Below are 15836 nucleotides of genomic sequence, written 5' to 3'. Positions count from 1 at the left end.
CCAGTACACAGAAAATAACACAAACTATCCAACTTACCTGGTCAAAGAGCTGTTTACCGGTCGTATTCGGCTGGATGGCGAACTCCAGCTCTGCGTCCATGGTAGTCACCCGTACATTTATCTTCATATGAAAAAATAAATACATTTGGGAGTTAGCCATAAAATATCTCCCTGTTTGAAGACATTACACATGTATCATTTACTCAGATGTAACTGTATTCGCTGGTCTAATGATTAGCCATAGGCACAGACAGGAACCAGACATTAATGCCCTCAGGTTCACCATGAACTGGCGTCCCTCACGTTCCAGCTAGGACTTTGCCGCTAACAGGATGTGACTGATGTGATAGTATCACCTGTCACATGGCATTAGGAAACAAGGCGACGATTTCTCTGCTCTGGGGTTATACAGCAGCAGCACGCAATACTGGGAGAGATGAACAATGCAAAACAAAGGGCTAAAATAAAAATAAATGTGAATATGTGATACCATGAACTCCTATAGCTGCCTTCTGGACTAAGAAAGCTGGCTTCTGAGAAGTGTCTAATGAAAGATGCTAATTACACCAGAAGCAGGTAGACCTATTTCTCAGTATGTGCCATGCTGAGGAACAGACAACGGGCATTACTGCTGGAAGTGGGTGACCTGTGTCTGTGCCCTCGTATCTTCTGCCAGAGTAAACAGAGACAATTGTCCTACAGAACAATTCAACCTTCACCCTGCAGCCACTTCTCTCACAGCTCCGGCAACAAGACTGCTGCCACTGAGGACTGGGGAGAATAACATGAAACAAAATGGGCACTTAGAATTCAGATTACAGTTATCATTCAGGGAAAAGTACTTCTAAGCTTTTACTAGGGTTGCACAATACAGCATCTGCCAATAGATACACATCTAAATATAATGCAACAATACACCAATTGTACATTCGGGGGTCTATGTACAAAGCCTCGGAGAGAGATAAAGTGAGGAGAAAGCAACATCCAACCAGCACCTGTCATTTTTCAAACAAAGCCTGTAACAAGGCAGTTAGAAGCTGATTGGCTGGTACTTTATCTCTCTCCAAGGCTTAGTTCATAGATCCCTGGGTCTCTAATGTTCAGCACAGTCCGGTATGTGCACCAAAACGGGTTCAGGAGGGGGCAGGATCTATAACAGACCCGGTATCTGTTTGGATGGTCGACAATGTTGAGGTCAACAGTCATTAGGTCGACCACTATTGGTCGACACTGACATGGTCATATTGTCAACACATGAAAATGTCGACGTGGACTACAATTGGGAGCGGTAACCTTGCCCACCGTTCGCTCGCCACGCAAGGGGACGCGGTACACTAATTAGGGTTCCTGGTCATGTTACGGAAAAAATTACACCAAAAACAGTAACAAAACCCAAGTAGACCTTTTCATGTGTCGACATGTCCTGTGTCAATAATTTTCATGTGTCCACTATTAGTCCATGTTTATGTCGACCAATAGTGGTCGACCTAATGAATGTCAACCTTAACATGGTCAACCATTCATGCCAGAACCAGCCAATCAGTATTAAAACACTTACTGGGCTTGACCAGTCTGTAACCAGTCAGAAATTTAAGTGGGAGAAATGCAAAACTTTGGTTGCCCACGTACAATCGCACAGACTACTTGTGCACAGCAGGTGGTATGAAAACGGAGCTTGTGTCATAATACACCAGCAAGGGAAGTGACACAGACATGTGTGACAGCAACTCCGTACCGATTCATACCAGTGGTTCTCATACTCAGTCCTCAGGACCACAAACAGCTCACGTGTTCCAGACCACCAGCACAGGTGTATCACCAACTGTCACTTTAAAGATCCACAGGTGACCGTGACCTGGGGACAGAGTTTGAGAACCACTGGTTCATACAATTGGAACTCCTGACACTTATTTTCAAGTGAGGTAGAAAGATGGACAACAGGTTAGTGGTCGGCAGCATAATATCCACAGCAGATGGCTGACGAAGCAGTAAAGTTATTAACATTACTACCATGTCGGCATTCTGCGCTATACATTATGCTGTCGACAAAACCCCAATCCCATGTTCAACACTCTGAAAGAAGACAGGGCAGAGCTGGTGTAAGTATCCGACAGCCTAGCTGCTGGTGTAGAGAATCCCACAAGGTTTTAGAGAGGAGGAAACCCTTAACCACCTAGATGTTTATATATTTATTATACATGTATTTATATTACAGCCGCGCTGAAGAGCAACATCCAAGTGCCAATTTCCGACAAAGTTGATACAAAACAAAGAGATTAGAACCCATAAAAATACCTGCACTACTGCACGGTAATCTGCTTATTTTAAAAGGTGCTAATCACTGCCATTAAACAAATGACTATTTATAGCTGCTGCGAGTCCAGGGAAGAATAACCTTTTGACGCCACAGACTCTGTGCTTGTTAAAGTTGCTTTCAGCCGCGGGATTAGTGTCAGCAGCTAAACATTATGGAATTGTTTAACATTCCTTATCACTAGAAGCCATCTGCCAGCCATCATCTAACCAGATTATCTATGGGCCCTCAAATGTCAGTGACTCCATGGAGGAAGAGGACAAGGATGAGCAACAGGTTCAACAATCCATAGAGAAGATAAAAGCGAAACCATCTGCACTCTGCCATATAAATACATCCAACATGAAAGGGAGGAAAACACCATGGAAGTTGGATCAAGTATTATAGCAGAATAAAGTTATTTTTTTCTTTCATTTTATAACGAAAGCATATTTATCTTGAGTGCATTTTGAACATGGTACAAACTATTAAGAAGTGCTGAGAAGCATCTTTAATCATTTCTACAACCTTAAGCTCTCCTAAATAGAATGCGTGAAAGGCGATCACAGATCAAATATGTGCATAGTAGACCTGCTTTCCTGCTGATTCTCAGGGAGGTCTCCTAGACTCCCAGGAGAGTAGACCACCTTCCCTGGTCCAGCTGACTCCCCTTGTGAAGAAGTGTGCAGGACTTGGACCTTGCTGATGCGTTTCGCTAGTTGGGAAGAATGGGGCTAAAGTGCTTGGGGGAATAATGACACAACCTGACATGGTCACATCACCCCCATTCTCCAAGAAAAATAATAATAGTAGGCCGGTATGAGACTTAGCACAAGAGACACTCTAATGCAACAATGTATATACAGTACCGCCGTCAAAATGCCACATACTGTATGCACCTCTTTTGTATTATACAGTGTCTATCAGTATTTTGAGCTTAGCGACCTGGATACACTCCCTGACTTCTAACATCTGCAATAACTTACAGTAGGGATATAGTATTCCTCACAATACACAAGCTCTCATAGTGAACAGAGGATATCAGAATTTACCACTGATATTTTATTTGTACGGTAATACATTACATATACATTGTTATATAACTAGTGTGTTAAACTGTAGTAACAGCCACTTGTTGATCTAGAAGCCACTACAAGGATTCAGCTTTCTCCTCAGAAAATGTTGCCAGCTGGGTGGCATTAAGCAGTAGCTGGATGGGGCAGTGTAATACTTTGCAATAAATGAGAAATGTTAATATCATTTGTAAAGACTGTTGCAGACAATGCTAGAATTGTGTGCAGCAATGCACATGGGAAACACAATGTCTACCATCTAGCCAATGCTCCCGCCATCCAAACTGCTTCCTGCCTCTTACAGGCGGGAGAGATATTAATGATTCGGGGGGGGGGGGGGGGGGGGGGCTGCCTGTCTCTCACATTAATATCAGCGAGGGGCAACTCCCCCAGAGAGACCGATCTGCAGAAAGTAACCAGCATTGCAGTGATGTGACAGACACAGAGCTCTGCCCAGTGGCATGTAAAAAGAGCCAGGTGGAGCACCTGTGAAATTAATCCTCAGGAGAACGCTGGGATTACCTATATCACAAATAACCACACACTAAGGTTATGTAACCTGTACAGAGGGATGTGCGACTCAAGAACCTTACAGTGTGCATGTTAGCACTGTTGTAAAGCTCAGTATTTGCACTTAAAATGTTCTATAGCATCGTTACCCCTAATTCAAGTAATATATTCATAATACAAAAATATATTTTGATGTAGGCTTCATACGAGAATGTTTTCAATTTTGTTTGTACCTTTAAAACACATAGGGGGCATTCCGAGTTGTTCGTTCGTTATATTTTTCTCGCAACGGAGCGATTAGTCGCTAATGCGCATGCGCAATGTCCGCAGTGCGACTGCGCCAAGTAAATTTGCTATGCAGTTAGGTATTTTACTCACGGCATTACAAGGTTTTTTCTTCGTTCTGGTGATCGTAATGTGATTGACAGGAAGTGGGTATTTCTGGGCGGAAACTGGGCGTTTTATGGGTGTGTGCGAAAAAACGCTACCGTTTCTGGGAAAAACGCGGGAGTGGCTGGAGAAACGGAGGAGTGTCTGGCCGAACGCTGGGTGTGTTTGTGACGTCAAACCAGGAACGAAACTGACTGAACTGATCGCAGTTGCTGAGTAAGTGTCGAGCTACTCAGAAACTGCTAAGAAGTGTCTATTCGCAATTCTGTCAATCTTTCGTTCGCAATTTTGATAAGCTAAGATTCACTCCCAGTAGGCGGCGGCTTAGCGTGTGCAATGCTGCTAAAAGCAGCTTGCGAGCGAACAACTCGGAATGAGGGCCATAATACCTTCAAGATTCATTGGAAGAAGATTGGAAAAAAATAAAATAAACGTGAATAAAACCACATCATAGTTTGCCTGTGAAAGGAACGTTACAGGTAACCCGACGTAGTGAACTAATTACCCTGGCAGGATTCTCTTATAAATAATAAACACGGGTAACGGGCCAGAGAAAGGAATTGACTCATTGCCACACAAGATGCCAACTGTTCTACAACTGCCGGCACAAATATTAACCCACAGAAGCATTTGCCGATTTTGATTTAATTTGAATACGAAATTATTAAATTGTATTTACCAAAATATGAGGATACCTCAATCGAATAGTAAATTTGATTCACAGACGAGTATAACATCGCTACTCATATGCCAGTACCTGCTCCTTCACGCTTACCCCCAGAGGGGTTATTTGGAGCAAAGCAAAAATGTGGAACAAACTATGTTGCAATGCAAGGGGTGCAAATACTTTTATTTATTTTTAGCCTGCAGGGTTAATACAGGCTGCTTTTACATGTAGCCCCCAAATATTGGACAGCTTTACTTTTGCACTGCAATCTAGATGTAAGTTTGGACACTCCCCACCCAAACAAATCTCTCCGCACATTGTTATTATAATCCTTACATGAGCGGACAGGTCACTCTCACAACGTAAGCACACCCACTGCTGTGAGCACGGAGATGATCCTACTGGCTACAATAGCACTCACACATATACTCTGATTGCCCAAACGTGCACAGTACAGTAGAACATTTATTCTATTTGCCCAAACCAGCAACGTCCAGTGTAACATTTATTCTAATTGCCCAAACGTGCAACGTCCAGTGTAACATTTATTCTAACTGCCCAAACGTGCACAGTACAGTGCAACATTTATTCTAATTGCCCAAACGTGCAACGTCCAGTGTAACATTTATTCCAATTGCCCAAACGTGCACAGTACAGTGCAACATTTATTCCAATTGCCCAAATGTGCACAGTACAGTGCAACATTTATTCTAATTGCCCAAACATGCCCAAACGTGCACAGTACAGTGCAACATTTATTCTAATTGCCCAAACATGCCCAAACGTGCACAGTACAGTGCAACATTTATTCTAATTGCCCAAACGTGCAACGTCCAGTGCAACATTTATTCCAATTGCCCAAACGTGCAGAGTACAGTGCAACATTTATTCCAATTGCCCAAACGTGCAGAGTACAGTGCAACATTTATTCCAATTGCCCAAACGTGCAGAGTACAGTGCAACATTTATTCCAATTGCCCAAACGTGCAGAGTACAGTGCAACATTTATTCCAATTGCCCAAACGTGCAACGTCCAGTGTAACATTTATTCTAATTGCCCAAACGTGCACAGTACAGTGCAACATTTAATCCAATTGCCCAAACGTGCACAGTACAGTGCAACATTTATTCTAATTGCCGAAACGTGCACAGTACAGTGCAACATTTATTCTAATTGCCCAAACGTGCAACGTCCAGTGTAACATTTATTCCAATTGCCCAAACGTGCAGAGTACAGTGCAACATTTATTCCAATTGCCCAAATGTGCACAGTACAGTGCAACATTTATTCTAATTGCCCAAACATGCCCAAACGTGCACAGTACAGTGCAACATTTATTCTAATTGCCCAAACGTGCAACGTCCAGTGCAACATTTATTCCAATTGCCCAAACGTGCAGAGTACAGTGCAACATTTATTCCAATTGCCCAAACGTGCAGAGTACAGTGCAACATTTATTCCAATTGCCCAAATGTGCACAGTACAGTGCAACATTTATTCTAATTGCCCAAACATGCCCAAACGTGCACAGTACAGTGCAACATTTATTCTAATTGCCCAAACGTGCAACGTCCAGTGCAACATTTATTCCAATTGCCCAAACGTGCAGAGTACAGTGCAACATTTATTCTAATTGCCCAAACGTGCAGAGTACAGTGCAACATTTATTCCAATTGCCCAAACGTGCAACGTCCAGTGTAACATTTATTCTAATTGCCCAAACGTGCACAGTACAGTGCAACATTTATTCTAATTGCCCAAACATGCCCAAACGTGCACAGTACAGTGCAACATTTATTCTAATTGCCCAAACGTGCAACGTCCAGTGCAACATTTATTCCAATTGCCCAAACGTGCAGAGTACAGTGCAACATTTATTCCAATTGCCCAAACGTGCAGAGTACAGTGCAACATTTATTCCAATTGCCCAAACGTGCAACGTCCAGTGTAACATTTATTCTAATTGCCCAAACGTGCACAGTACAGTGCAACATTTAATCCAATTGCCCAAACGTGCACAGTACAGTGCAACATTTATTCTAATTGCCGAAACGTGCACAGTACAGTGCAACATTTATTCTAATTGCCCAAACGTGCAACGTCCAGTGTAACATTTATTCCAATTGCCCAAACGTGCACAGTACAGTGCAACATTTATTCCAATTGCCCAAACGTGCACAGTACAGTGCAACATTTATTCTAATTGCCCAAACGTGCAACGTCCAGTGCAACATTTATTCCAATTGCCCAAACGTGCAGAGTACAGTGCAACATTTATTCCAATTGCCCAAACGTGCAGAGTACAGTGCAACATTTATTCCAATTGCCCAAACGTGCAGAGTACAGTGCAACATTTATTCCAATTGCCCAAACGTGCAGAGTACAGTGCAACATTTATTCTAATTGCCCAAACGTGCAACGTCCAGTGCAACATTTATTCCAATTGCCCAAACGTGCAGAGTACAGTGCAACATTTATTCCAATTGCCCAAACGTGCAGAGTACAGTGCAACATTTATTCCAATTGCCCAAACGTGCAACGTCCAGTGTAACATTTATTCTAATTGCCGAAACGTGCACAGTACAGTGCAACATTTAATCCAATTGCCCAAACGTGCACAGTACAGTGCAACATTTATTCTAATTGCCGAAACGTGCACAGTACAGTGCAACATTTATTCTAATTGCCCAAACGTGCAACGTCCAGTGCAACATTTATTCCAATTGCCCAAACGTGCAGAGTACAGTGCAACATTTATTCCAATTGCCCAAACGTGCAGAGTACAGTGCAACATTTATTCCAATTGCCCAAACGTGCAGAGTACAGTGCAACATTTATTCCAATTGCCCAAACGTGCAGAGTACAGTGCAACATTTATTCTAATTGCCCAAACGTGCAACGTCCAGTGCAACATTTATTCCAATTGCCCAAACGTGCAGAGTACAGTGCAACATTTATTCCAATTGCCCAAACGTGCAGAGTACAGTGCAACATTTATTCCAATTGCCCAAACGTGCAACGTCCAGTGTAACATTTATTCTAATTGCCGAAACGTGCACAGTACAGTGCAACATTTAATCCAATTGCCCAAACGTGCACAGTACAGTGCAACATTTATTCTAATTGCCGAAACGTGCACAGTACAGTGCAACATTTATTCCAATTGCCCAAACGTGCACAGTACAGTGCAACATTTATTCCAATTGCCCAAACGTGCACAGTACAGTGCAACATTTATTCAAATTGCCCAAACGTGCACAGTACCGTGTAACATTTATTCTAATTGCCCAAACGTGCACAGTACCATGCAACATTCATTCTAATTGCCCAAACGCGCACAGTACAGTGCAACATTTATTCCAATTGCCCAAACGTGCACAGTACAGTGCAACATTTATTCTAATTGCCCAAACGTGCATCATCCAGTGCAACATTTATTCTAATTGCCCAAACGTGCATCATCCAGTGCAACATTTATTCCAATTGCCCAAATGTGCACAGTACAGTGCAACATTTATTCTAATTGCCCAAACGTGCATCATCCAGTGCAACATTTATTCCAATTGCCCAAACGTGCATCATCCAGTGCAACATTTATTCCAATTGCCCAAACGTGCACAGTACAGTGCAACATTTATTCTAATTGCCCAAACGTTCATCATCCAGTGTAACATTTATTCCAATTGCCCAAACGTGCAACATTCCAATTGCCCAAACGTGCACAGTACAGTGCAACATTTATTCCAATTGCCCAAACGTGCACAGTACAGTGCAACATTTATTCCAATTGCCCAAACGTGCACAGTACAGTGCAACATTTATTCTAATTGCCCAAACGTGCATCATCCAGTGCAACATTTATTCCAATTGCCCAAACGTGCAACATTTATTCCAATTGCCCAAACGTGCACAGTACAGTGCAACATTTATTCTAATTGCCCAAACATGCCCAAACGTGCACAGTACAGTGCAACATTTATTCTCATTGCCCAAACGTGCATCATCCAGTGTAACATTTATTCCAATTGCCCAAACGTGCACAGTAACGTGCAACATTCCAATTGCCCAAACGTGCACAGTACAGTGCAACATTTATTCCAATTGCCCAAACGTGCACAGTACAGTGCAACATTTATTCTAATTGCCCAAACGTGCATCATCCAGTGCAACATTTATTCCAATTGCCCAAACGTGCACAGTACAGTGCAACATTTATTCTAATTGCCCAAACGTGCATTGTCCAGTGTAACATTTATTCCAATTGCCCAAAGGTGCATAGTACAGTGCAACATATTCCAATTGCCCAAAGGTGCATAGTACAGTGCAACATTTAATCTAATTGCCCAAACGTGCATCATCCAGTGTAACATTTATTCCAATTGCCCCAACGTGCAGAGTACAGTGCAACATATCTTTTCAACGTATTTGATATGGGTCTGGGTTTTTTAATGTAGTTTATGTGAATCTGGGATTTTTTCATTGTATTCTTGTGGATCTGGGGCATCTCTGGGGGTTAGTGCTCAGTAATGTGTGGGGGGGGGGGGGGAGCTGGTTTACAGTGCGTATTTTACTTTTGTTTTTGTCTATCTTTTTTATTTGCGTTTTCGGGGGGGGGGGGGGGGGGGGGGGCTGAGGACTTACCCCTACACTTTCATCCTGGCAACTAGATTTTAGAAAGTTTGTCAAGCTCTGTCCTATGTGATTGCTAATAAAGACTCTACTAAAAGGCTTCACAGTGCAGTAATTGACTTGTATGTGGAACACAGTACTGCTGAAAACCCTCTTTTACCAAAACACTTCATTGTTCTGAAATAGTCAGGAATGCCACAAAGTCACATTCTTATATCTCTCAGAAAAAGGAAAGGAAAGAAGATCTGCAGTGGAGATAAAGGCACATCTGGATGTGAACACTGTAATTAGGTCAATGTGCGCATTCAGTGGTTTTACATTACTTAAAAAACACACAATTTTATCGGTGGTTGTTTTTTTGTGTTTTTTTTTGGACTCTGGCCTTTTTATCAGCCACTAAAATTAATGTAATTATAGTGATGACATTTTTAAATTCTCATCATAATTGTAACAGACAAAAGCCTCCATAAGGCAGCCAGAATTGGAGCTAATAAAACATCAAAGTTATGTGAACATTTGGACACGTGCCCTGATCGGTGTAAGAATTTAAATGACGTAGTGGCATTAAAATTTCAGCAATGAAACTGGCACATTATATCTAAATTACTAAAAAACAAACAAAAAAAAACCAATGGGTTATGTTTTCAAGTTCTAGTCTATATGCATGCTTAATACAACCTTAGGTTTACTGTGAAAGGATGGGGCACAGGTTTCAGAAAAAAAGAATTGATCTCTTTGCCCCATCTCCACCTTTGAAAAAGATACTGTGTATATTCAGTGGCTAGTCAGGGACCCATTTCCCATTCTTTATCATGCTATCCACACCCTGTAGACATGCCGCTGGAAACCTTTGGAAAGGCCTGGGAACTGGATTTTGTTACCACTTTGGATCAGGAGTCTTCTATCAATGTAGCTCTACTAGAAATTAGTTTCACGGTCTATACGAGACAATATTTAGTCCCTACAAAACATATTCCCTCTGGCATCTAATCTGTGTTGCAGACAATGTGGAGGCATTGGTATATTCAAGGGTGTTTGGTGAGACTGCAGCCAAATCTCGAACTTCTGGTACAAAGTTGCCGATTTCATAGGATTGCTTCAGGGCACTGTGATCTCCGTAGAGACCCACTTGTTATGTTCCCCTATTAAGGCATTGAGCAACCCCAATGAAAGATTGCAACACCACATTTGCAATGATGCAGATAGCTAGAGACTGGAAACTAAGGGCCTAATTCAGACCTGATCGCAGTGCTGCAAATTACACTGCAATCAGACAGTCGCCACCCAGGGGGGAGTGAAAATTCACCCCGTGCAAGTGTGCGACTGCATGTGTACGCTGTGCGAAAATTCCCCCCACACTCACCATCGAATGTTTTTCCCATTCTGTGCAGTGTGTGCGTAGCTCAATACTTACTCCTCCAGTGCGAAGAAATCAGGCTGATCGGGGCCGGAGTTGACGTCACACACCCGCCCTGAAAACGCTTGGGAACGCCTGCGTTTTTCTCAGACACTCTTGATGCTGTCTGGCACGCACCTGCGCATTGCGGTGCATACGCAGTAGCTGGATTTTCGCACAGCTCTGAATCGGGCCCTAAATCCAACATGTTACAATACAATGGGCGACCGTTTCTGAGGGAAGGGACAGAATAGAAGGGCAACGCGAAATTATATTATATATATATATATATATATATATATATATATATATATATATACACATACATATATATATATATACACATACATATATATATATATATATATACATATATATATATATATATATATATATATATATATATATATACACACACATATATACACATATATACACACACATATCTACACACACACATACATACACAGTATAATATATACCGCATATACTCGAGTATAAGCCGACTTTTCAGCACTTTTTTTTATGCTGAAAAAGCCCCCTCGGCTTATACTCGAGTCAGTGCCTGGGAAGAAGGGACACGGAGGGCACAGCGTGCGCCTCTCCTGTGTCCCTCCTGCGTCTCTGGCAGCAGCGGCGGGTCTATTAAATGAAGTACCCGTTCGTGAGCTCTGATTGGCTCACCAACCAGCACTTCATTTAACAGACCCGCCGCTGCCGCCGGAGAGACACAGGAGAGGCGCACGCTGTGCCCTCCATGTCCCTCCTTCACAAGACAGCGGGGAAGCGGGGAGGGTAAGTTGTACCTGGCACTGGGGGAGCATATTTCGCACTTGGGGGGCATATGTGGCACCGTGGGGGCCATACCTGGCACCGTGGGGGCCATATCTGGCAGTATGAGGGCTGTGTACGGCTAGAGCTGCATTTCCCACCCTAGGCTTATACTCGAGTCGATACGTTTTCCCAGGGTTTTGTGGTAGAATTAGGTGCCTCGGCTTATATTCGGGTCGACTTATACTTGAGTATATACACGATATATATGGAATGAATACTATATGGCCCGGGTGCCCTCCGTGGTGGAAGATAGGTATGCAAGAAGAATTCAGCGGCACTCCGGGACTTGTGATATAAAACGTGTATTTAAAACATCACAATACACAAATAGATCCGACGTTTCGGGGCCCGTAGCCCCTTTTTCAAGGTGAACAAAGGGGCTACGGGCCCCGAAACGTCGGATCTATTTGTGTATTGTGATGTTTTAAATACACGTTTTATATCACAAGTACCGGAGTGCCTCTGAATTCTATATTATATATATATATATATATATATATATATATATATATATATATATATATATATATATAAAATATATATATATAAAATATATACATATAAAATATATACATACACACACACACATACGAACGAATGTATCAATAAATGACCTTCTGACCTTCTTTTAAGAAACTATTGGTGAGTGCCCTCTTTTTCAAAAAGACTATATATATATATATATATATATATATATATATACATATACATATACATATACACACACACACTTTTTTCCTAGTAAATCTAGATCCTAAAATGAGGTTCTGAAGGCATCACTGCACAAGTTAAAACCTCTCCCACTCACACATTGCGTTTCCCAGTACAGTAAAAGCAGTCTGTGCTTTGAATAGGTGCTTGAAACTTGCAAATATGGTTACCTCATTCTGAGGTAGTTGTCATTTGTTTGTTGTTACTATTGACATGCACAGGCTGTAAATGTGCGAGTCCCCAGCAGGCGTTCATGTCAGCAGAATATTGGGAATTTAGAGCAATAGCCTCAGCATGTTTATAAAAGTTACATTAAATATAAAGTCTCCTGGGAGAATCAGAACATGAACTGCAATATCAGAGGATGTAAAAGAAAAAGATCCTTATCTTTATTTAGACCCAACGGCACAGGGGACTATAGTCAGGTTGGCCACCGATGAAGCTGAAGATTAAAGGACACCCCTAATACCACAGGCTAGACTTGCATAGCTTCAAATAGGAATAACACGGGGTGTGCGGGGTGCACACTATGATCCACACAGGGTATAGTGAGTACATTAGTAATTGCTTTGCGCTTATGTGTGTGTATATTCAGCCAACTTACAACAGCCCTACAATGCACAATAGCAGCTCAGAGGACACAAAAAAACAAAAAAGAAACATTAAAAATTAGTGAATCCAAGAGACTTAAAGCACTAGAGGATAAGGTTTTTTTTTTTTCAATTATTACCGTATATACTAGAGTATAAGCCGACTTTTTCAGCACATTTTTCTATGCTGAAAAAGCCCCCCTCGGCTTATACTCGAGTCAACGGCTGCAGCAGACGCCGTGGGCTGTGTGGGCGTCCGCTGCAGCCGGCTCCAGGGACAGACACTAGAGGTCATTATTGACCTCTAGTGTCTGTGCGGCGTTGCTATGGGAGAGACGTCATGACGTCTCTCCCATAGAGATGATCGGGTGCCGGGAAGCGGGCGCCGGCGCGGGCGGCCAGACGGAGCGGCGACCAGACGGAGCAGGTGGACAGATGGAGCGGCGGCCAGATGGAGCGGCGGCCAGACGGAGCGGGTGGACAGACGGAGCGGAGCAGCAGAAGAAGCGGTCGGGAAGCAGGAGCGGGGCAGTGGTAAGTATTGTTTTAGTGTGTGTTTGTAAGCTGCAACGGGGGCACAGTAACAGGGGGCAAAGAAAGGGGGCACAACAACTACTGGGGGCAAAGAAAGGGGGCACCACAACTACTGGGGCAAAGAAAGAGGGGTCATAACTACTATGGGCAATGAAAGAGAGGGCATAACTACTGGGGGCAATGAAAGAGAGGGCATAACTACTGGGGGCAATGAAAGAGGGGGCACAACTACTGGGGGCAAAGAAGGGGCATAACTACTGGGGGCAAAGCAACGGGGGCATGTTTTTATCTGGCACTGTGGGGAGATATCTGTCACTGGGGGTATATGTGGCACTGGGGGCACAACCCTAGAAACAAACATTACCCCCTGGCAACAAGCATAACACCTACAGCATGAAATCCCTGGCAACGAGCATGACACCGTGAGCATGAAAACCCCTGGCACCGTGCATTTCCCACCCTAGGCTTATACTAGAGTCAGTAATTTTTCCCAGTTTTTTGTGGTAAAATTAGGTGCCTCGGCTTATATTCGGGTCGACATACTCGAGTATATACGGTATATATTTTTTGGGGGCGTCAATGACAAGCAAAATACGTATAAAACTTTTAATTTCATATAATTTTATAATATAATTTATTCATTTCATATTTATATTTCATATAAAAGTGCAGATCCCATTATCTGGTGTCCACAGTATTATACTGTATGTATTTACCTGTTCATTGAAACAGTCGACATTCAGAATGTCGACATCGATAACGTAAAAATAAGAATTTACTTACCGATAATTCTATTTCTCGTAGTCCGCAGTGGATGCTGGGAACTCCGTAAGGACCATGGGGAATAGCGGCTCCGCAGGAGACTGGGCACAAAAGTAAAGCTTTAGGACTACCTGGTGTGCACTGGCTCCTCCCCCCATGACCCTCCTCCAAGCCTCAGTTAGGATACTGTGCCCGGACGAGCGTACACAATAAGGAAGGATTTATGAATCCCGGGTAAGACTCATACCAGCCACACCAATCACACCGTACAACCTGTGATCTGAACCCAGTTAACAGCATGATAACAGAGGAGCCTCTGGAAAGATGGCTCACAACAACAATAACCCGATTTAGTTAACAATAACTATGTACAAGTATTGCAGACAATCCGCACTTGGGATTGGCGCCCAGCATCCACTACGGACTACGAGAAATAGAATTATCGGTAAGTAAATTCTTATTTTCTCTGACGTCCTAGTGGATGCTGGGAACTCTGTAAGGACCATGGGGATTATACCAAAGCTCCCAAACGGGCGGGAGAGTGCGGATGACTCTGCAGCACCGAATGAGAGAACTCCAGGTCCTCCTCAGCCAGGGTATCAAATTTGTAGAATTTAGCAAACGTGTTTGCCCCTGACCAAGTAGCTGCTCGGCAAGTTGTAAAGCCGAGACCTCTCGGGCAGCCGCCCAAGATGAGCCCACCTTCCTTGTGGAGTGGGCATTTACAGATTTTGGCTGTGGGCAGGCCTGCCACAGAATGTGCAAGCTCAATTGTACTACAAATCCAACGAGCAATAGTCTGCTTAGAAGCAGGAGCACCCAGCTTGTTGGGTGCATACAGGATAAACAGCGAGTCAGATTTTCTGACTCCAGCCGTCCTGGAAACATATTTTCAGGGCCCTGACAACGTCCAGCAACTTGGAGTCCTCCAAGTCCCTAGTAGCCGCAGGTACCACAATAGGCTGGTTCAGGTGAAACGCTGAAACCACCTTAGGGAGAAAGTGAGGACGAGTCCTCAATTCTACCCTGTCCGTATGAAAAATCAGGTAAGGCTTTTATAAGATAAAATCGCCAATTCTGACACGCGCCTGGCCGAAGCCAAGGCCAACAGCATGACCACTCTCCATGTGAGATATTTCAAATCCACAGATTTAAGCGGTTCAAACCAATGTGATTTTAGGAACCCCAAAACTACATTGAGATCCCAAGGTGCCACTGGAGGCACAAAAGGAGGCTGTATATGCAGCACCCCCTTGACAAACGTCTGAACTTCAGGAACTGAAGCCAGTTCTTTCTGGAAGAAAATCGACAGGGTCGAAATCTGAACCTTAATGGATCCTAATTTTAGGCCCATAGACACTCCTGTTTGCAGGAAATGCAGGAATCGACCCAGTTGAAATTCCTCTGTAGGGGCCTTCCTGGCCTCGCACCACGCAACATATTTAC

The 15836-nt window shown here is 43.2% G+C and overlaps 1 protein-coding gene across 2 annotated transcripts in view; it reads right to left on the bottom strand.

Moving 5' to 3' along the window:
- RDX (radixin) overlaps positions 1-15836 on the bottom strand; it is a 196672-nt gene that overhangs the window by 104645 nt on the left and 76191 nt on the right. For both annotated transcript variants that reach the window (XM_063951590.1, XM_063951591.1), the window contains exon 3: positions 38-121. In XM_063951590.1, coding sequence (XP_063807660.1) covers positions 38-121 — 84 coding nt within the window. The remainder of the gene's footprint in view (positions 1-37; positions 122-15836) is intronic.

This window comes from Pseudophryne corroboree, chromosome 2, assembly GCF_028390025.1.
Source record: "Pseudophryne corroboree isolate aPseCor3 chromosome 2, aPseCor3.hap2, whole genome shotgun sequence".
NCBI lineage: Eukaryota > Metazoa > Chordata > Amphibia > Anura > Myobatrachidae > Pseudophryne > Pseudophryne corroboree.
Note: the sequence above shows the minus strand (reverse complement) of the source record. Positions and strands in the feature narration are given on the sequence as shown.